The sequence below is a fragment of the Spermophilus citellus genome, assembly GCF_964194105.1.
Source record: "Spermophilus citellus genome assembly, chromosome: 8".
In the NCBI taxonomy this organism is placed as follows: Eukaryota; Metazoa; Chordata; class Mammalia; order Rodentia; family Sciuridae; genus Spermophilus; species Spermophilus citellus.
In genome coordinates this window covers 71,133,287-71,156,279 of record NC_138189.1, presented here as the reverse complement: position 1 = coordinate 71,156,279, position 22,993 = coordinate 71,133,287, and the positions used below count along the sequence as shown (strand labels likewise).

The 22,993-nt window shown below is 36.3% G+C and overlaps 2 protein-coding genes across 2 annotated transcripts; one reads left to right on the top strand and one right to left on the bottom strand.

Moving 5' to 3' along the window:
* Positions 1-5,185: 5,185 nt before the first annotated feature.
* Positions 5,186-7,121, top strand: LOC308655013 (mitotic checkpoint protein BUB3-like; the record flags this gene model as incomplete). Its single annotated transcript, XM_081304784.1, has 1 exon — positions 5,186-7,121. The coding sequence occupies one exon, from the start codon at positions 5,186-5,188 to the stop codon at positions 6,164-6,166; it is 981 nt and encodes a 326-aa protein (XP_081160910.1). The 3' UTR covers positions 6,167-7,121.
* An 8,507-nt stretch (positions 7,122-15,628) lies between these two features.
* Positions 15,629-22,725, bottom strand: IBSP (integrin binding sialoprotein; the record flags this gene model as incomplete). Its single annotated transcript, XM_081304706.1, has 6 exons — positions 15,629-16,165; positions 16,725-16,889; positions 18,628-18,693; positions 22,360-22,437; positions 22,529-22,579; positions 22,672-22,725. The coding sequence occupies 6 exons, from the start codon at positions 22,723-22,725 to the stop codon at positions 15,629-15,631; spliced, it is 951 nt and encodes a 316-aa protein (XP_081160832.1).
* Positions 22,726-22,993: the final 268 nt, after the last annotated feature.

The following is a 22,993-nucleotide window of genomic DNA, read 5'->3' as shown; positions in this document are numbered from 1 at the left end:
CTAAAAATACATGCTCTCAAAGCTAAAATGAATTCATAGCTAAAAAGAATTAAACTTGAGGCTTAAATTTAGAACCTATAATTGACAAAGGCAAAAAAAAAAAAAAAGCAAGACCCTATTTTGGCTAGAAGTTTGCAGAGAAGACACTGCAGAAAAAAGTTAGAAGAGCAATCATTTGCTAAATTTCTGTGAAATAAAGATTTAGCTTTTGGCCCCTTGAAACTTTCCCCTTGTTAAGTTCAAACTTTAAAACTCAAAAAAAAAATGTACTAAGTGATTTTGTGTAATGAAGAGTTTTGCGATCCAATAACCAAAGGTAAAGACCAGAGTTATGTAAAAACAACAAAATTTTATCTAATCTCACATCATGTTTTAAATATATTCATTCATGAGTATCACTCCAAGATAGAAAAAGTTCACTTTTTCTAAAACATCACCTACTACCAACTTTCTCATTTACCCCCAAATTATTTTTATTTTTAGTTATTACTTTTTTCCTCTGAGAAATACATAAAAAATTCAATTAGATCCAGAACTGTGGAGGGTCACAGAACAGCAGGAAACTCTAAGGCTACTTGCTTACCCGTTGGCTATTACTAGCAGAGAGGACATGTCAATATAATTTGCCTTTATTTTTATATTAGAAAGAAGTTTTATTACACCTTAAAATGTAATTTAGAGGATGTAGTTAAAATGTAATTATAATGATACCAGCCTTTTCCTTCAGAACATGGTGACATTGCTGGAAGTGACTGCAAGACTTTGTTGTGTGACCTCAAGGGGAAAATAGCTCTCATTCTCAAAATAGTATTTTTCAGAGGTTGTGTTTTCTTTTTCAGGACCAAGATTCTTCTCCACAGGAGACAGAACACATTTACCAGTGAGTTATTCATTGTATTGGATACATATTAATACTTTCTTACTAAATTAGGGCATATCTATTCTCCTCAATTTTTAACTTTTTACTTCATGTTTAGCTGCATTCTGCTATTTTATTTTAGATTTCCTTTCATTACTTTCTTAAATCTCATGAACTCAGGTTTTTCTCTATGCTTGTCAGTTCCTGTTCTAATCAGTTATTTATTGCTATTTAGCATATCACCTCAAAATTTAGTAGTTAGAAACACCAAATTGTTATTTTCTCTCCAGGTTATATGAATTGACATGGCTCCTCTATGAAATTCTCCGTTGGGATCTCTCAGAGAGGTATGGTGAGGAGTCATCTGAAAACTTGACCCAGCTGTATATCCAAGATGGCACCTCTGTGTTTTTGCATATGACTGCTCTCTCCAGCAGAATGGCTGGACTTCCTACATAATGGCTCAGGACATAAAATATTCAATGGACTGAAAACTCATTAGCTGGATTTATGTCCCATACTAATTACTTTTCATTATTCTGTTCTTTATTAGGAAATTCTCTTCTTCTACTTTGTGAGTCCCAGGTCTCAAAAGCAGAAAGCAGAGATTGCCAGGACATTTCTGTGGGCTACATCTGCTGTGGAGACACTCTCAGAATGTTGGTCAAAGCAGTCAGAATGAAAAAGGTACAGAAATGGGCTCCACACCCTGATGGAAAGTGACAAAATCACATTGCACAATAGCTTGTAGAATGGAAGATAATGCTGCAGCAACTTTTGCAGAATAGAGTGTGCCCAACACATTCCTAGGAGCAACACAGGTATTGAGCATTCACTGTAAACTATTCTTAACAATGTTTGGTATGCTGTGTCTGATGAGAGTTCATTTCTACAACATGAATAATTGTTCTTGTTGTGCTGTTGATTTTACATGACTCTCCCACAGCTAGTATCAAGAGCAAGCTTTTCTTCAGCTGAGTAAGTAGTGAGATATACCTAATAATCTTATTACAGAATTTCAAAGGATAGTTGTGACAGAGCTCCCCTCCCTCCCTCTCTCTCCTCTCCCACTCTCTGTTTTAAATAAATATATGTATATTTATTTGAATATTATTCATCAAAGATAATATATCTTGCTGTGTTTAGGTCCAGGAAATGTCAAAGCATTGTATAAAACAACTGCAGAAAGAAGATAATACACAGATTTCTATTAAAAACACCAGAAATTGTACTGAGTTCTAAAACAATGAAGAACAATGAACAAAGCCTCAAGTCAAAAAGAAAGAAAGAAGAATAAAATGCATTTGTGCAATTTATTTACATTCTAAGTGATTAACAAGAGTTTTTTTTGAATAATCAATTCTTTATAGTTTATGACTGGTTTTATGCAATCATCTAAAAAAGGAGGATCAATAAACTATAGCCCGTGGGCCAAATCACCTGTTTTTGCAAATAAAGTTTTATTAGAATACAGTTGTGCCCATCTGTTCATTGTCTATGGATGCTTTCAGTACAGTGACAGAGCTGAGTAATTTTGACAGAGAACAGATAGCCTATAGCCTGCAAAATCAACAATATTTACTATCTGGTCCTTTACAAAAAAGTTTGTCAATTTTTTCTTTACAGAGAAAGTTTGTTGACCCTTAAATAAAATATTGAGGTTTGAATTTGTATTTTAAAATGGGATAATGCAAATTCTATACATGTTGATGAAGGTCTTATCTTCTTGGATCTTGGAAGTCATAAAATTAAGGAGAGAAGCCTCTTGAGAAAGAAAAGAATATAATAAAATTTAATTTACATAGGAATTTTTATTCTCCAAACAACAAATCAAGTTAATGCGTTTCTACCCTGCTGAGCATTTTAAAGATCTAAGGGTAAAAATATACAGCACTGCACTTGGATAAACAAAAGATCTAAATAATTGTTTCACTGTTTACTTTTAATTAAAGCTGTTTTTTTTAAAGTGAGCCTCATATTTCTTGACTTCAGATTTTCCTTTACAAAAGAGAATGTGTTCACTTTTCTTTTTCATACTACCATGGTTTGTTCTCTTATTCAGTCAGAGATTCACATTGCTGGAAGAAGGATTGGGTGTTTTGTTTGTTTTGTTTTGTTGTTTAATAGAAAGAGTATAAATGGAAAGAAATTCAACATTTATTTCTTTACTGCTGGAATATTCTCGAAGCCCACATCAGAAGCAATAATTTTGAAAGCCAAAGCTCTACTTTTCCAAAAGTAAACCTTTGTTAAGAGAAGGAAGAATGGCCCAAAAAAATCAACATAGTCAGCATAATAAATGTATGATCCAAAAAGGAGCAGGGACATTCATGATCCCCACATATTAAATCTGGATCACCCAGGCTGCCATCTGGGGAGGATATTGATTGAGGCATTATGTTGAAGAAGATAAGAGGGACTTGAAATGAGGGGGAAGGATATAGGGAGAATACAGGGAGAGGGGTAGAGTCATCTTTGAGAAGCAGTTACCCTGTGACCACATTAATACCCCCAGACCATCCTTTCCCACAGTGTGGCCTATTTAGCATCATAAGGTGGGCTGAGGATGTCCTGAAAATGTCATGGGTCATATTGTGAAAGTTACATTCTCTCATGATTCAAGATTTGACTTAGCCTGTCTGCATTCCCCTATGTGGCCAGTTCCCTTTAACGTCCAGGACAATCAAAACTTCCCAAATTTGGGGATCTGAAAGAGACATATAGGGGAGCAGCTCTGCTGCAGCTTCCTGACAATCTGGCTTGACTCTCCACAGACCACATCTACATGGATTGCACATGCGGCAGGATTTGACTGTAGTGCAACCTGAGTCTTGTCAAGATGCCCTGTGGTTTCTCAAGAAGCAACAAGCAGCCTGGCAAAGACACGCTACAGGTGGTTTCTCCTCCACCTGCCTATCTTATGGGAGATGACCGCAAGGCCATTTCTCATCCACCTCTTCAGTTTCAGTTGAACACAGGACTTTTGATCTTACCCTTTTAGAGTTCAACCACAGCTTTCTGTGCAAGTCCATCCGCTCAACAATGGGTTAGAATAGAATGACCTACCATCTGTGCCATCTGTTAACTGTCCCCTCTGGTTCAGTGTCACCTGTGGGACTAGGGATGTGGGGAAATGACAGTGTGCTGATCCTGCCTGTGCTCTGCATGAGTAATAAACTTCAACTCTTTTTGAGCTCATTGTCTCCCTACTGGAGGAATTTATGGAAGTGTGGTGTGTGAATCTAATAGCTGCAGTCACATGCCGTGGCCCTGTCCTCAACCACACTGCTGCTCAAGGACCTCTTGACTGCTTGACAAGGGGAAAGGCCTTTTAGTTCACACTCAAGTAGAGGTGGATAATTATGAAATCAACCCTACATATACAAGTTACCCCCAAACTAACAGAGTTATACTGGAAATCTTGCGGAGTCAGGTGATCAGGCTTCCAACTAATTTAAAAATGCATTCTGCTCTCATGTATAACTAATTAGAACAAATTTAAAAATGTAAATATATAAACAAAACCAGTCTGAGACTAAGGACTGAGTGATGAGTAGAAGTTCTCCTGCTATGAAAGAAATTCTTTTCATCAGGGAGAGCAGACTTTGGAAGGTAAGACTCTGGGAAGAAAAGGAGTTGAGGTTTTTAAAGTCAAAACTCCCTGTTTGGCCCACATTAGAATTGAGGGTTGGTATTGGCAGGTGCTATCTGGGCTAACTTGCTAGGCATCGGGTAAGGACTGAGTTGGCCATTGGTGGTTGCTGTAGTCAGTGGTCTTCTGCTGCCTTTTTTGTATGTGTGAAGTGCCTCTACAGCACAATGATGCTCAGGGGTCTTTTATCTCTCCAAGTGGGTCACTCCCTAAAGGATTGTACTATCATGTTACCTCTCTCTCCCTTTGCATGAACATCTCCTGTGAGACTGTGGGTCTCCAGTTCCCTTTGGGGTAGAAATAAGAAGGTACAACCATTAGAAGGTCAGGCAGTCACATTAGGATTTTTTTAAGTTCCAAAAGCACAGGCAACAAAAGCAAAGGTAGACAAATGAGACTAGATCAAACAGAGAGTCTTCTGCACAATAGAGGAAACAACCAACAGAGTAAAAAGAGAACTTCAGAATGGAAGAAAAAATTGGAAAATATTCATCTGAAACAGGATTAATATCTAGAATATATAAGGAACTCAAAAACTCAATAAAAATGAATAGTCCAATTAAAAAATAGGCACATGATCTGAAAAGAAATATTTCTTCCAAGAAGAAATACAAATGGGCCCGCGGGCTCCGCCCTCCCACCCGGGACCCTTGGGGACTCCGTCTGTTCCGCAGATGACCGGTTCTAACGAGTTCAAGCTGAACCAGCCGCCCGAGGACAGCATCTCCTCGGTGAAGTTCAGCCCCAACACCTCCCAGTTCCTGCTGGTCTCGTCCTGGGACACGTCCGTGCGCCTCTACGATGTGCCGGCCAACTCGATGCGGCTCAAGTACCAGCACACCGGCGCCGTCCTGGACTGCGCCTTCTATAATCCAACGCATGCCTGGAGTGGGGGATTAGATCATCAGTTGAAAACGCATGATTTGAACACTGATCAAGAAAATCTTGTTGGAACCCATGATGCCCCTATCAGATGTGTTGAATACTGTCCAGAAGTGAATGTGATGGTTACTGGAAGTTGGGATCAAACAGTTAAACTGTGGGATCCCAGAACTCCTTGCAATGCTGGGACCTTCTCTCAGCCTGCAAAGGTGTATACCCTCTCAGTGTCTGGAGACCGGCTGATTGTAGGTTCAGCCGGCTGCAGAGTGTTGGTGTGGGATTTACGGAACATGGGCTATGTGCGGCAGCGCAGGGAGTCCAGCCTGAAACACCAGACTCGCTGCATAAGAGCATTTCCTAACAAGCAGGGCTATGTATTAAGCTCTATTGAAGGCCAGGTGGCAGTTGAGTACTTGGACCCAAGCCCTGAGGTACAGAAGAAGAAGTATGCTTTCAAATGTCACAGACTAAAAGAAAATAATATTGAGCAGATTTACCCAGTCAATGCCATTTCATTTCACAATATCCACAATACATTTGCCACAGGTGGTTCTGATGGATTTGTAAATATTTGGGATCCATTTAATAAAAAACGACTGTGCCAGTTCCATCGGTACCCTACCAGCATCGCATCACTTGCCTTCAGCAATGATGGGACTACACTTGCAATAGCATCATCATATATGTATGAAATGGATGACACGGAACATCCTGAAGATGGTATCTTCATTCGCCAAGTGACAGATGCAGAAACAAAATCCAAGTCCACCTAATCATCTCGTGAAAATGGTTTCTCTATGGAAAGCTTTGTTTGCTTCCTACAAATACATGCTTATCCCCTAAGGGATGTGTTATAGTCATTGTGGACATGTTATTTAGTATGTGAATTTGTTTTTTGTTTTACAAGAAATTTGCCTGTTTATTTTTTAATAGATTGTTTAGGATGAGGAGTCTGCCTCCTTACGCAGTAGTGTGAAGAATTCCTCCCATCATCCCCCAAGTAAGCCCAGTTGCTGTTTATGAGCAGTTCCAGTTTTTTTGTAGTATAATCTAAACCTGTTATTTCCCTGCTGTATAATAAATCAGATTCGGAACACTTAAATGTTGGATGTTTTTAAATATTGGTAATGAATGTAATTTACTACATAAAAAGGCTTCTATAAAGCAAAACTCTTCATCAAGGGCATGTTGAGGATGACATTTTACCTTTAAGTCCACTGTGCCTCATTTAATTATGTCTATTCTGATGTATATTGGGGCTTCAGTCCTGGATAAAGTGATGTGTTGGAGTTCAGCCATTTTCCTGGTGCCCCTTTGGAGGCTCCGCAGGGCCCTGAGCCATCCCCTGGCCTCCCTCAGGATGGGCCCTCACTACGGCAGCCTCTGGTCTCCTCCTGGCATGGTGTTTTCTTAGTGGTGCCAGTGCTGTGGAGCTCATGCAGCTCATACATCCCTGTGCTGATGAAATCATCGTCCACATGTAGAGAGCCAAATGACAGGCCCTTCTGGACTTATCCATCAAATGCTAAATCAAAGTGAAGCCCTTGGGATGGTAAATAATGTAATAGCCAGAGACTAACTGATGGTATTGGTTCTTTAGTGTGATTATATGCTTTTAAAAGTCATAACCACTTGGTTGAGGACAGAGCATAAATTTAAAACATTGTATAACTGAAAGAGAATTAATACAGTGTTGTTAAAGGTGACCAAATTAAAGCCATGTGTGGACCTGTTTCTGAAAAAAAAAAGAAATACAAATGACCAATAAATGTGAAAACAATGCTCATAATTATTACATATCAGGGAAAAGTGAATCAAAAGCACAATGAGAGATCATCTCACCTCAGAATGACTATTCTGGAAAAGACAATAACAAGTGTTGGTGAAGAAAAGGGAACTCTTATGCATCATTGGTGGAAATGTAAATTAAAACAACCATTATAGAGAACAATATGAAGTTTCCTCAAAAAAAAAATAGATCTACTGTTTAATCCAGCTTTCCACTTTAGGGTAAATATCCAAAGGAAATGAAATCAACATATCAAAGAGATACTTACACTCTCATGTTTGTTGTAGCACTATTCATAATACCTAGGATATGGAATCAGTCTAGGTGTCCATTGAGGGATAAATGGATAAAGAAAATGTGATATATAAACACAATGGAATATTATTCAATCATAAACAATGAAATCCTGTCATTCACATCAAAATGTAATTGGAGAATATAATATTAATAAAATAAGCCCCCAAAAGAAAGACAAACCCTGCGTGTTCTCTCATGTGGAAGCTGAAAAAAGTTGATCTGAATATAGAACTGATTACTAGATTCTGAGGAGGGTTGTTATGGTTTAGATGTGGTGTCCTCCAAAAGCTCTCGTGTAAGACAATGCAAGTAGGCTTAGAGGAGAAATGATTGGGCTTAATCTAATCAGTGAATTGATCCCTGATGTGATTAACTGAGTGGTAACTGGCGGCAGGTGTGGTGTGGCTGGAGGAAGTGGTTCATTGGAGGAATGGCTATGGAGTATATATTTTGTATCTGGGGAGTGGAGTCTGTCTCTCTGCTTTCTGATCAACATGTGAGCTGATTCCCCCTGCCACACTCTTCCACCATGATGTTCTGCTTCACCTTGAGCCCTGAGGAATGGAGCTGTCATTCTATGGACTAAGACCTCTAAAACCGTGAGCGACTGAATAAACCTTTTTTCCTCTACAATTGTTCTGGTCAGATCTTTTAGTTGCAGTAGCAAAAAAGCTCACTAAAACAGGGATGGAGGGAAGAGAAAATGGAGGGAGATTAGATAATGATTACCAAAACACAGTAGCAGTTCTAGTGTTCCATATCATGGTGGGGTAACTATAGTTCACAATAGCCTGTTATATATTTTATGAAGAACTAGAACAGAGGAGCTTGAGAGAAGGCTCCACAGAAATAATAAGGTGGAAATTCCAATTAGCCTATTTGATCAGTACATATAGTATGCAGGTGTTGAACTCTCACACTCTACCCCACGTGCCATTTGTATGTATTAATTAAGAATAATAAAAAAATAAAATGTGTTTCAAAAAATTAAAAATCAAAAAACCAAAGTATATTTCAGAACTTTCATTTCCACAAAACAACAATGACAATAATGGAACAAAAATATTTTTATCCATCTTCTTTTCTTAATCTAGTTTCAAAAATCTATGCAAAAGACATAAATTCAAACTATATTTACCTCAATTTTTAAAATAAGTTGTTATTGGTTTTGAAATTTTGGAAGTCTAAGTCTGAACATCTACCTTTTTCTTTTTCTGGTGGGGAGTACTAGTGGAAGGGCAGGAAGGTACTTAATGTGTTTATGTAAGTGGATAAATACGGCCAGAAGAAACAGGTGCAGACATTCCCACCTTGAGTATATAACCATGTTGTAAGGACACGATCTCTTCTCTTACACACACACACACACCCGAGAGAGAGAGAGAGAGAGAGAGAGAGAGAGAGAGAGAGAGAGAGAGAGAGAGGGGGGGGGGGGATTTTTCAATTTCAGCTTGAAACTCAGTAGCTGTATGTAAGCGATTGATTTGGTGAGTGATTCCAGGGCATGGAGCAGTGAGGCAGGCAGGAAGGGAAGGAAGTTAACAAGAAGCTGATCTCCACTCTGAACAATAGAGACTCATTTAGCATGTCTAAAGGCTCTGTAACACACTGACACACTCAGCCATCCCCCTGAGGAGTAAGAGGCTGGAATATATCCACCAACCGCCATTTCTTATTGGTTAAGGATTACTCTTAGTGTTATGTTCTCATGTTCTTGGGCTGAGAGGTGCAGGAGATTATGGAGACTCCTAACCTGCATTCTAGGATGTGTAGAGGATTATATAGGTAAAGTAATGATAGATTCTGCTACCAGTAGAAATTCTAGAGAAGAATGGGTAGTAAACTTGTTTAAAGGAGCACTAAAAATGCAAAAGAGACTTTTTAGAGATTCAATTTTAACATCTGAGAAGCCCTTACCCATTCATATTCAGGTACACATGCAATTATTAATGGAATATTTTAGACCAGAACTTGTATCTGAATAAATGGGTGATCAGTGTAATCAAGGACATCAGCATAGATGTCAAAGTAGAGGTTCTAGTAGAGGAGACCAACGTCACAGGAAGATCCTCTTGCAGGCCCCATGAATAGATACAGGTGGAATAGTATCAGTAGTTATCAGGGATGGATAGTAGTCTTTGAGCTATAAAGTTATAGAACAACCAATAGAACATCATGCCCAGGACCCAGTTAGAGGATCCTTGGTGCAAAGTGAGAGCCAGATTAACATGTCTCACCTAATGCTAAATGGGTCAGCCTATGCCAAGGTACAGGACAGACCAAAAGTTGGGGGTGGGGACTGAAATGTAAATGTTGAGGTGAAAATACCTGAGATGCATAGGCTTGAAAATTGGCATCAGAGGCAGGGAACCTGGGGTTCATCCAGCAACCTCTTGCCCTACACGTAAGTCAGAGTTTCTGTCCAGTATTAACACCTTCATCATAACCCTGGGAGCCAAAGAGGTCCCTGCCTTGATGTAGTTAATTTTTGCAGTTCATCACCTAAAGACCTACATTAGAATACAGTGCTTTTTGTTGAAAGGTGTAATCGAATTCCTACTTATACACTGTTGCTCTTTTTTGACAATGGCGTGGAAGGATGCTTTCCTCATTTGCTAGCAATCTGTTCTGACTCCCCTGAGAACACCAGAGCGTGATGTGAAACCTATAAGATGACATCTTATTAATTCCAAAAGACAAAGAAGTTCAACATCATTAGGTTGTTCTGTGTGTTCTTATCTGAAATTTCCTCCTCTGGTTCCCAGGTAAGTTCACTTGTTTTAACAGGCTAACCTTTCTATATAAAGAAACTCTGAGGTGTTTCCAGAGTGTGAATCCTGGGTCAGTCTCTTCTCTTCCACTTTCCAACTGGATCATTTAAAGAAAATGAAATATCTCTGTTATTTCCTTCCCTTGCCTGGAAAACAGTAAACTTTTAGTAATAGAGCTGTGAATGAGGCAACATATGCAAAATGCTAGAAATAGCAAAAACATGTGGTAAGGGTATAATAAGCAGTAGCTATTACATCAGTAAAAACAGTGGTTATCACCTGGAAGGGCATTGGAACTACTGGCCACCTCTGGATCTTGACTGGAGTTCCAGAATTTGCATTTCTAACAAGTTTTCAGATGATGCCAATGCTGCTGATCTAAGGACTGCAATTAGAGCACTTCTGAGTTAGAACACAAATTGTTTATAATTAACAGAGACCTACAATAATAGTGACTTAAAGAAGATAGAAGTTTTTACACATTGGTATACAGGGCAGATGTGGCACTCCTTGGAGTCAGACTATTCTCCAGCTTGTCACCTGCTATCCTAAACTACTGCCTTCATGTACACCATCATAGGTGGCTCTCCATCATGGTTGAATTCCAGCCAGTAGGATAGGGAAATTGGGGTGAGGGAAAGGGGAATAGTCTCTCTCTTCAGAGACCAACCAATAATCTGGTAGGTTTTTAGGAGAAAACTGGTAATGCATGCAGTTGAAGTAACCAACAGTAGCAGAGAAAATTTTCATTACACCAGTACAAGTGGGCAGTCAGCGAGGCTAACATGTATACATGCATGCCTCACAAGTATATATGCACAAAGCTTAAATAAAATTATTTATATCTAATTATCCAGGAAAGTGAAAGCCACATGCCCAGCTCTTTAAAAGACAGGGAATATTCTATTATTTTTATGAGAGAGGAAGAATGGAGAATGGATATTTATATGTATCTAGGACTCTACCACAGCTGCAGAATGGCTTCTGTTTGAACAATCGCAAAAGAATTTTCTATGAATAGCAGGATACAAATATTGGATTTCATGTTCCCTCCAAATATGAGCATGGCTTGTTTTAATTTATCTTTTCTCCATTTAAAGGAATCATTTGATTCATTCTCAAAGGAAGAAGTATCATTCCCTGGGAAGAATACAATCATTTTTCTTTCTACTCTAATAATTGGAATTCTCATCTGGTTTCTCCAAGCTGGACCATCAAGAAATATTATCAGAGAATACAGGAAATAGAGCTATTGTGAGAGAAGGTCAAAGGGGATGAGGCCAGGAGGCTAGTTAGCTAGGAAAGCAGAAGGAGGTTGAAATTGAAACCTAGGGTCCTAGGTAGGAAAAAATATTTCAACAGGAGCAGGGCTGCCATACTGCAGGTATTCTGTAATTTGGCTGAGAAAACCAACAAAAAGGTCAAAGCTGGAATCCATGAAGGTGGGTCACATCACAGCCCTCGATAGCCCATCCCTTTCTTCCTTAGGAACTTTATGTTGCCTTCATCTAGGCCCTGAGTGACCAGTGTCCATGGGCCTCACTGATTACCAACTTGTACTGGCGAAGGCATGGAAATCTCCTCTGCTACTGTTGGTCATTCCAAGTGTGTAATGTACCAGTTTTCCTCAAAAAACCTACCAGATTATTGGAGACTCCTAGATACTTGAAGTCTCAGAGGGAAGCATTCTGCACTTGAGGACGGAAATGAGCTTGCTCAAATCCTTTAGGTAGTAAAGAGAGGAAACCTACATTCCATGGGTCAAAAGCTACAAAAGAAACAAAGAACTTGACAGCTTTTACAATGTAAAATGAATAACTTCTGAATATTAAAAAGTAAATACACTTCATAAAGTTTAAAGATCTTTCCCAATCTGACTTGATGATTCCATGATATATTGAGATAGCTAAGGATGATAAGATATTTAATCTAACAAATAGTATTGATCACACTGGTCCCAAGCCCTCAATCTCATCACAAACTTTCACTCTAAAAAGATATACTAGGGCAAGAAAAAAGAGTTGTTCAATTTCCAAAAGCATTCTTTTAATTCCTGGATGATTTTATTGCAATATACCTAACTGTTAAGAGGGAGCAAGGACAGGGAGAGGGGGAAAAAAGGACCTGTGTGCTGATGCTGAGTTCCTCATGACGGGTCAGACCTGAAGAGTAGTCCACTGAAGACCATCCTCACATAGGAGATGAGGGAATAAAGACTAGAGAAGGAAATTCATTTACTGTTCATAAGACCATTATTCAAGCCCATCTGATTCCAGAGCAGATACACTATAACAAGCTTCCTGTACAGAAAGATACACCAAAAACTGGAGAAGATCCTAGATATGAAAATGTCCTTTAGGATTCATGTCATACAATATGGTTGATTTTTGAGAAAATTGTGATGTAAGACAAAGCACATTTTCCAGTAATGTTCTCATCATTAGTGATTTCCTGCTCATCCATTGCTGATGAATACATACAAATGTGCATTGCATGGCGGTACAGAACACAGGAGGTGCCAAGCCAGTCTGCCTCTGTTTAACCCTAGCTTGACTGCATGTGATCTCTTTGTGTCCCAGTCTTTTCATCAGTAAAATTGATTATGATAATAATACCTACCTGATAGAGTTTTGTGAAAATAGGATGAGTTTATAAAAGGAGGCAGTATTGGGGTAATTGGAAAATTTTGAATATGCATGCGTATTTTAAAATATTGACAGTTGTGGTGGTGCACACCTATAATCCCAGAAACTCAGGAGACTGACGCAAAAGGACTGGAAGTCGAGGTTAGTCTCAGCAACTTAGCAAGACTTTCAGCAACTTAGAGAGGCCCTGTCTAAAAATAAAAATTAAAAATGACTGGGGATGTATCTCAGTGGTGAGGTGGCCCTGAGTTCAATCCCTAGCATCAAAAAAATGCATGAATATAATCTAATATATAATATTACATATTATCACATACTATATGATGTTTATATAGTACATATTATGTAATAGTATATGATCTATGGCATCAGATATCATTATATTACATATAATAATATAAAATATATATTATAATTATTATAAAATATATAATATAATTGTGGTATATAATAAGATGACATAATAATATATAATCTAAAATAATATTATATATAATTTTATGTAAATATTATATTTGGTTAAATGATTATATTATATTCATATATTATTGTATAATATATAATACATAATATAGTGATATCATATATAATTTTATAATGATGTATAATAAAATATATCATAGGCTGGGGATGTGGCTCAAGCGTTAGCACGCTCCCCTGGAATGCGTGGGGCACTGGGTTGGATCCTCAGCACCACATAAAAATAAAAAAATAAATAAAGATGTTGTGTCCACCAAAAACTAAAAAATAAATATTTAAAAAAATTCTCTCTCTTTAAAAAAATATATCATATGTAATCATGATATATTTTATAATTACCATAATGTATTATATTACAATATATAATTATATAAGTATTATATATAGTATCATATATGTGTGTACCTAAGTATATATATTTTATATATGAATATATATTGTCAGGGTTGCCAGATTTAACAAATATAAATACAGGCTATCTAGTTAAATTTGGATTTATATAGTATAAATCTCCATATATGTGTGTGTGTATATATATATATATATATATATAATAACAAATATAATAAATATAGAATGTGTAGTTAAATTTGAATGTCTAGCTAAATTTATAGTATATATGTGTCTATGTTAAATTTCTTGAGAATGAGAATGAAAATGGTATTGTGGCTATGTTGGAGAATTCTTTGTTCTTACACCAAATTCTGAAGTATTTAGGGATAAAGCATCATAACATTTGCAACCTCTTCTTTGATGGTTTGGCAAAGATGTGTACACACAAACCACACACAATGAGGCACAAAGAATGCAGAACACAGAGGTGGCAAAGCATTAACCACTCGTAGTCTAAGTGAAAGGTAGAATAATGATGCTTATGTACTATTCTTCCAACTCTTCCAAATGCCTCATATTTCTCAAAATAATGTTAGAGGCAATGAGTAGGTGATGCATGTAACACATTAACACTGGTAGCTATCAAACTGAAATCATTCTGAGGATAAGGTTCTTTATTTGTGTGTGTGTGTGTGTGTGTGTGTGTGTGTGTTGTTTCAATGTCTAAACACTGTCTAGACTCTATTGATGTCCTTACATCTTGTATTGAATAAATTAAAGGTGAATTAATTATTGTTCTTTTTACTTCTTCTGACTATTTTTTTTACTACACACATTTGAAATTTTCTTTCAGGCTTATGTTAAAGGTGTAAATTACTGCTAAGCCTTTGTACATCAGCTATGTGTGTGTGTGTGTCTGTGTCTGTGTACATGTGTTTAAAATTTTTTCCCTATCCACCTCCTATCCCAGATAAAATCAAATAGTGCAAGGTTAAGGTTGCCAGAAAAAAACACAAGATATCCAAAGCTGAATATTAGATAGTGAATCATTTTTTTAGTTTAAGTATATCCCAAATATTTCACAGAGGCTAAATATTTGCAGGACATACTCATACTAAAAATTATTCATTGTTTATCTATTTATTGTTCAAATTTAACTAGACATTCTATATTTGTTAAATCTGGCAACCCTAAGAAAAGTCATTCATTAACCTAATGCCTATCGCTGACCCTGCCCACAAGCATGGTAAAATTTTAGTTATGCCAATGTATTCAAATGTTTACAGTTCCTTCTAGTTTTAAACCATATTGGAAATAAACTTTCCTCCTTTAGCTGAATTGTTCCTTATTTAATCTTTATGCATTCTGAATCCCTCATTTTTCTTCTTTATCACAACATACTTTAAGGATTGCATTTTATTTGTGATAAAACTCATAGAATATACATATAGATCACATAAAAAGTACATGAGAATGATATTTGAAGTTAATATACAGTGTTAGGTAGTGTGATTAAGAACTACACATTTATTGAATACAGTGCCGTTAATCTCAATGGATCCCTTCTTAGAAGCACTTCTTGTACAAAGAATATATTTAGGCAGTTAGCAATAGTGCAAACAGGTTACAAACAGTATATATAGGGCTACATCCTCAAAACATTCCATCTAATTCCATCTCACGGATTGGTGTACTGCTTGATAAATGGCTTTGATTTACAACAACCTTTCAGTAACATCAGAGAAAAGCAACAAGAAACCCATTCCTCACAGAAGCAATTATAGAAAATCACTTTGGAACTGTATTACCATTCCACATTGTAAGATGCCCATTTGTTATATAGCACCGTCCTGAGTTGAACTTTAAAAATGGCAGCCAGATGCAGAACGAAAATGGATGAATTCATCCCAGGCTGAGCCTTCACTGATGGTAATAGTAATTCTGACTATCATAGCCACCGTAACCCTGCCCCTTATAGTAGCTGTACTCATCCTCGTAGGCTCTGTAGGTGTCCCCACGAGGCTCACCATTCTCATTGTCATAGACTTCATAGTCATGGCCATATTCATTGGTGCCCATTTGCTCGTACTCCCCCTCATATTCAACAGTGGTGGTTCTTCCAAATGGCGGGGAGGTGGTCCCATAGACCTCCGGTGGTGAGGTTGTGGGTTGAAACCCACCATTTTGAGGTGTTGTTGTCTTGTAGCCGCCATTGTTCTGCTGTGTGGTTCCTCTGACATTGGCCCTGGTGACACTTTCTTGCCCACCTTCGTCTTCCCTGTTGTCTCCCCCACTGCTGCTGTTGCCATTTTCTACCTCTGTGCTGTTGGTGCTGGTTCCATTTATGCCCTGCTCATTTTCATCCACTTCTGCTTCGTTTTCTTCATTTTCTTCTTCTTCCTCCTCTTCTTCATCACTTTCCTTCTTCTTTGTAGCTTTGTTTCCTATATCGCCAACCTGAAAGGAAAGGTTTGAAAGAATCCAAAGATAGCTGTAAAAATTTTAGAGGTAAGTCCATGCCTTCATCCAACACAATATTCTGTTCTGACAGCCTTGGAACAGATGACATTTTTTAATTGAGGCCAATTTAACTTACAAAAAGAATTGGAGGGGACTTTAAAAATTCAAAATAAGTAGCTTTGTGATGGTTTCATAAGGACAAAATGTTCCTGACAGGCCTTCTCTTGGGGAGATATTTCCAAAAGCTTTGCTATTCACTTTCTCTGTCTTGGAATACCCTCCTCTGAAATTCAATGGCACCTCTCAGGATTTTTATCCATTTTTTGATGCTTATCCTTAATCTTTCTTTATAATGTAAAAGGAGCAGTGTGATAACACCAGCAGAATTTGCCTGGGAGAAGATCTTTCCTTATTTGTACAAAAGGAAATTTTATTTGTCCTTGATTCTTCAGTGAGTGAACAAAGATAGTATAAAACATTGTGTGTGTAGTGTTAGGCTTACCTTAGATTGCAGCAAAAACATAATAGCAGACTTAACAATTGGGAAGATTATTACCTTCTTTGGAAGCTGGATTGCAGCTAAGCCCATGTTCCCTGTTCCAGGTGTAACCTCTTCCCCATAGCCAGGTGTTGTAGCAGAAAGTGTGGTGTTCTCAGCCTCAGATTCCTCGTCTTCATTTCCATTAGAATCTTCATTATTTTCTTCTTCATTGGAATTCTCCTAGTGAAAATATACGTAGTTAGAATAATTATTGTAGCTGGAAGATAGCGCTTGCACTCCCTCTCTCTCTTCCTCCCTCTCTTTCTCCCTCTCCACCCTCCTCTCTCTCATGTGAGAGAACATGTGCCCAAGTACTTTCCTCTTTCCTCATGTGAATATAATTCCTGGGGGCTATATTTAACCTAAATTGCTGATGAAATTTTAGGTAAGAAATGAGCAAAAAAGCATTTTCCATTCTCTTCAGGATGGAAGATCCCAGTTATATTTATTCACACACTTTTCCATTATTACTTTTAAAGAATGATCTTCGGAGCACTTATTCCTCTTAAGTTTCAAATCTAAACTATCGAATATTTACTGGGCACCATATATTTATGAAACTATGGTAGTATGAGGAGATACAAAAGAAGGCACAGCATAGGTCTTCACCCAAGCCTTATTCTAGTCTAAGGGCCACCGAGTCAAGATGGTTTGGTGGATAAGATCTGGAAGGATCACAAATATTCAGAGGTGGTTGACAAAATGTTGACTGTGCATGGGTTCATCAGACCCCCAAAGGACACCTAATCTTTCTTTCTCTGTCCTCAACCATCAGCACAACAAATGAAGAATCACTGATAAAATGTGTGCATTCTGAGAAGTCTAGTGTAAAGGTAGTTTTACAATCACTGAACATCAAGTAAATGAAGTTAAATGCATAACGCTAGCTCAGTTCTTATAAAGATTGCTTGTGGAACTCAAGGCAAAATTTTGTGGGATTTAGTAGGTAGTATTTTCCTGGTACTGCTTTGGCATTCCTGTAAACTCTACTTTCAAGCTATTAGTGTAATTATGGTACAGGGAATGTTACTTAAAAAACTAAAACCAAACTAATGATTTGCCCCTTTTCAAGTTCCCACACCATTTTGTCTTCGGCACTTATACAAGATCCATTTTTGACAGTCATTGTCTGTTCATAAAAGCCACCTAAGAATCCCTGAATTTAGAAGGTTCCCAAACTCCTGGACAACTATAATTGACTATCCAGGAAAGTGCAGCCTAATTTGTATGTTTCCTTAGTTTCTGTTATAAATATGATGCCACAATTTCCGAGGCATGTAGATGAATTTTAGCCATGGTCTACACTAATTCATAGAACTATATAGGAAGGTATTTGTTCATCTTGATTATTTTTATTTCCATAAGAACATGAATTTTGTTACTAGGGAAAAAATGTGAAATTCCATTAAAAAAAAGTCCTATTCTGTACATTATGAAAGGCAGATGAGTCACAATACCACTCTTAAAGAATTGGCTTTTACATGCCACACAACTAGGAAACTGAATTTCTGAAGTTTATTCCTTAAAACAAACATTGCACTGAGTTTAGAATTATTTACTTGTCTTGAACCATCATGCTTTATTCACCTGAATGTAAATACTAACTTCTGTTTCTTTTTAACAGATTTTATACTTTTTCACTGAAAATGGAGACAATTTTGTTTTTGTGTACCACTTAGAGGTAGCTTTAACCCCAAACTGCAACAGTGTTTTAAACAGGTTATTTTAGTTGGTGCTAATTAAATAACATTTCACTTGTCCAAAATAGGAGATGTGGGCAATTGGTAAAGTGGTGATGGCTATTTGCTAAGTCTGGATTACAGTAGACTAGTTTCCTATTTGTTTTGTGTGTGTGTGTGTGTGTGTGTGTGTGTGTGTGTTGCCTGATGTTTTGTGAAAAGATTGAAAAGTTTCTTACCTCCTCTTCCTCCTCCTCATCTGAACTATCACCATCTCCATTTTCTTCAGAAGAGTCACTACTTCCCTAAAATGTATAGATTGTATATATATATATATATATATATATATATATATATTACATATATATAATGTGTTTACAAATATATTCACAGCAATTAAAATTTTCTTCTGATTAAAATAAAATAAAACACACATACATAGTTACATAAACTGATTAGTATTACCAGCCTGATTGGTTTATTTACTTAGAACAGGTTTCATATGCTTGTGAGAAAGATATTAGGACATTGAATTAGAAATAAAATGAGGCTAAAAACAAAGAGGTATTTATAATGATCAAGATGTGGAATAAAAAAAAAGATGTGAAATACCCCATTTTCAATCCTCAAAGCATTGACAATATGTCAAAATATGTTGTATATAAAAACTGTAACAACAAATCATTGAATTGTCTAATTCTGAAAGAATGAAGGAATTATTAGTCCCAATTTTTAAAACTTTATAAAGAAAGAGTCAGAAGCCTCCAAAATCTATAACTTCCCCCAATCTATTAAGGAAGATTTTGGACTAAGATTGTAATTTTTTAAAAAATATAAATGAAATAATAATTCAACTTTTACAAAATATAAGTTGTTATTAAATGATTCTCTTAAATGATGAGCTCTCTTGGTGAATTTAAATTATAGTTTGATTTTAAATATTAAATCTACACAATCTAATTAATGCTAATTCTTAATTTTTTAAATAAAGTTATATATGGGAGATAAAAATATAAGAGAAAAATTTACTCATTTACTCATTGAGTACCATCCCTCTGATAACCTTAGTATTAAATTAGGTTAAATTAAACCAAGGATTCTATATATAAAAATACAAGTTAATGAGTTGCACTTCAGTGTGTATTATGTGTGATGTTGGGGACCAACTCAGGGGCCTTACCCAGTTATCCTAACACTGAAACATATCCAATCCCAAACTTGACTATCATTTGAGAGGAAATCTAAATCTAAATGTTTGTTGTCAGAACCTTCAAAATAGTAGAGGAGATTTTCCACTTTTCAACCAAAGATAACCCCAACTGAATTTTCTTCCTTTCTATAGCTACCTTTACTGGCACCAGGTATCACAAGAATACCTGGCTTCAGATTCTGTCATTTCCTGCCCTGAAAATTTTATCTTTGATTCTGATGACTCAGTTAAATATCCTGAACTTAGAATATGGCGGCAGAAGGACCTCTCACATCTGGTTAGAAATCAGATGACAGAAAACACTCATGTCCTTATCCCACTTAGGGCTGTTCCTGCTGACCTCATTCTTCAGACAGCCATTCATCCATCCAAGGAAACGAATGCTTGTCCCTCTGAGTCAAGAATAACCCACTTGAATCAAACTGTGAAATATGATATATTAAGAACTATGTAATGTTTTGAACAACCAACAATAAAAAAAAAGAATAACTTCAGGTGGATAAGAGAATAATTAGAACCTGCCCTTCCACTGCCATGACCTTAAAGGTTGTGCCTTTCCCAGCCCAGATAGTGAATACAGTTTATTATTATATTTAAACTATTTCTATTTAGTTAAATTAAATATAGAGGACAGTATATTTACACAATAAGAGCTGTTTTTCTCAGTTGGAGTGTTTCAGCCATTTTACAGGCTTTCTTGCCTCTAGCTTTCTCCCTACCTTAACATCAATCACTCTTCAAATAGTGTCTGCAGTGAGAACAACTTAAAAGCTATTTGGAATGCCTTGAAGCTTTGACATTTGCTTTTTTCCTTTTATTTCATTTATGCCTCATTTCTAATTTGTCACTAGGTCCTACTGATTCTTTCAGAAGTGTTTCATGTATTTACATAGATATGTGAAGGATATACAGGTGTATGAAAGTCATCTTTAATGAAAGAATTCTGAAAACCTACAATACTTCCATCTTAGCTGAATCCGATAAAAATGAAATGAGCTTCTTGCCACCTAAAAGTTCACACATTAATCAAATACCATTTGAATCATAAAAATATTTTTTTCAATTGAAGCAGCTTAGAATAGGAAGCATATTTATACTTCTGTAAATACAGCCTGGCAATTATGTAAGCTATAATACACTTCAGATGGTTTTGTAATCTAAATGATATATTTCATGTAAGTTGGTATTTTAGAAATGATTGCATATCAACACATATTTATTTGAATAAACCTGAATTTCAAAGCCAATACAGGTTAGTGCATTCTAGGGTAACAATTTTGTACATTAAATGCCTATCTACCTTAATATACTTAAATGAAAACAAACTATAGAATAAGTCATAAATACTAGGTCAGACAGAGTGAGAAATATATTTTTTTATTTTGAAGCAGCTGTCTTACAGTTCTACAATAGATGAGCCAGACCTATCTGCATATAATTTGAGAAAAATTTATATGTTAAGATCTATAGTTTGGGGTCTATCAAGAATGAAAACTGTAACTTTCTCCAATATCATTTCACTATGGACATTTGAGTTGGACCACACAACTATATCTATAAAAATATCCAGGTAAGAACACATATATTTAAATATCAGATACTTCAGAAAAGTTGAGGAACTAGTCAGAAACTTGAATTTATTGTTTTTATTTAGTTTCAGAAAGAGAATAAACTTCCAAATGGGCACTGTTTGTTTCTGAGCCTGAGGTGAACCAAAGAATGGAAGACAATTCTGAAAACCCACAACTCTTGTATCATTTATGTTCATATTTCTGTGGCCACACAAATTCCACATAATTATGATGGTGCTAGAAATACTTTAAGATGATCATTTCCTACCATTGTATGAGTTGGAGATGGGTTAACCCAACACATGGTAAGAAGCAATGCCAAGCCACTGTGCTGACCCATCGTTTTAGCATCCTAACTGCTGTTAGTGTCCCAGGAGTCTTGGGTTAAATGGCACAAAATTGGTGCTCTGAATCCAAACTGCATAGTAATAAAAATAGTGCAATTGTGGTTTGTTGCATATTTAAAATCAACACCACACCCACCAGTTTTCAAAGGCCCTTTCACAGGTAACCCAGCTAAAATGGAAACCCTTATTTTTAGTTTTATTTATTTTTCATTTTTGTTTACAAATTTTAGGGATATTTTGTTTTTCTCACAAGGTTTTTACTGCACTTCATGAATTTCTCTCTTTCCTCTGCAGTTCTTAGGCAAACGCTTCCATTATAATCATGCTCCAAAGTACGATATATGATATATCCTGGTCACCTCCACAGGTTAAGCATTCAGAAAGTCTGCAGCAATTACCAATGATTATCAAGATATTTTTTTAAGGCCTTTGCTGTTCATCAAGTCAAGTTTTTCTCTACCAATTGACTTAATTATGAGCTATAAAGCAATTATATTGCATATTGAATCAACTATAATGACAATTAGTGAGCTTACCACTGGCTTAATGGTCAATGATTGATAAAATTATCCATTTTTGTCAGCATGTTAGACAAAATGCCTTAAATTAATGTGTCAAGGTGTTTGTTTTATTGTGCCAATCTGAAATGGGCCCAAATGACTTTACTCTGTGTGTGCGTATCTACATTTCAAAAGAAGGCTTGGAGATAAGCTTTATTATGTTAAAAAACAAACTTTCTGTAGTAAATGGCTTACTTTCATTGAGAATTGAGGTGTTAAAATATTAAATTTGATCCCCTTTAAATTACAAGGGATGAAAATGAAAATTAACTCATATACTTACCTGAACTGGAAATCGTTTTAGAGGGGGATAAAAGTAGGCGTGTTTGTAAAGGTAATATCGTGGCCTGAACTTAAAGACCTGCACAAACAAAATAAATATTATATTTACATTTAGTGTGCAATAAATCTAAAGTAAGTGTAGATTTAGGATGTATATTTAAGTTAATTACCCCATTTTCTTCAGAATCTTCTAATTTGATCCTTCGATGCAAATTTTTCATCTGTTTAAAAGAACATTTAATTATTACATTCCCTTTATTATACATGAAAAGAAAAACTTGAAAAAGATACACGTTTTTAATAAATAACTTACTGATAAAGCACAGGCCATTCCCAAAATGCTGAGTAAAATTAAAGCAGTCTTCATTTTGGCAATCGCTTCTGAAATTAATGAAGCAATGTGGTTAATAAACATAAACACTAACTACATAACTTTTTTACTCATACTCAAAGATGAAGTATTTATTTTCTCTCATTTCTGTATGATTATCAATTGGAACAATTAAACCCAAGTTTCTAGAACTTAGGGATGTAGCTCAGCAATAAGGTGCTTGCCTAGCTTACCCACCCCCTGGGTTTGATCCCCAACACTGCAAAAAATAATACAGAAATGTAGTGTGTATACACATGTAGGA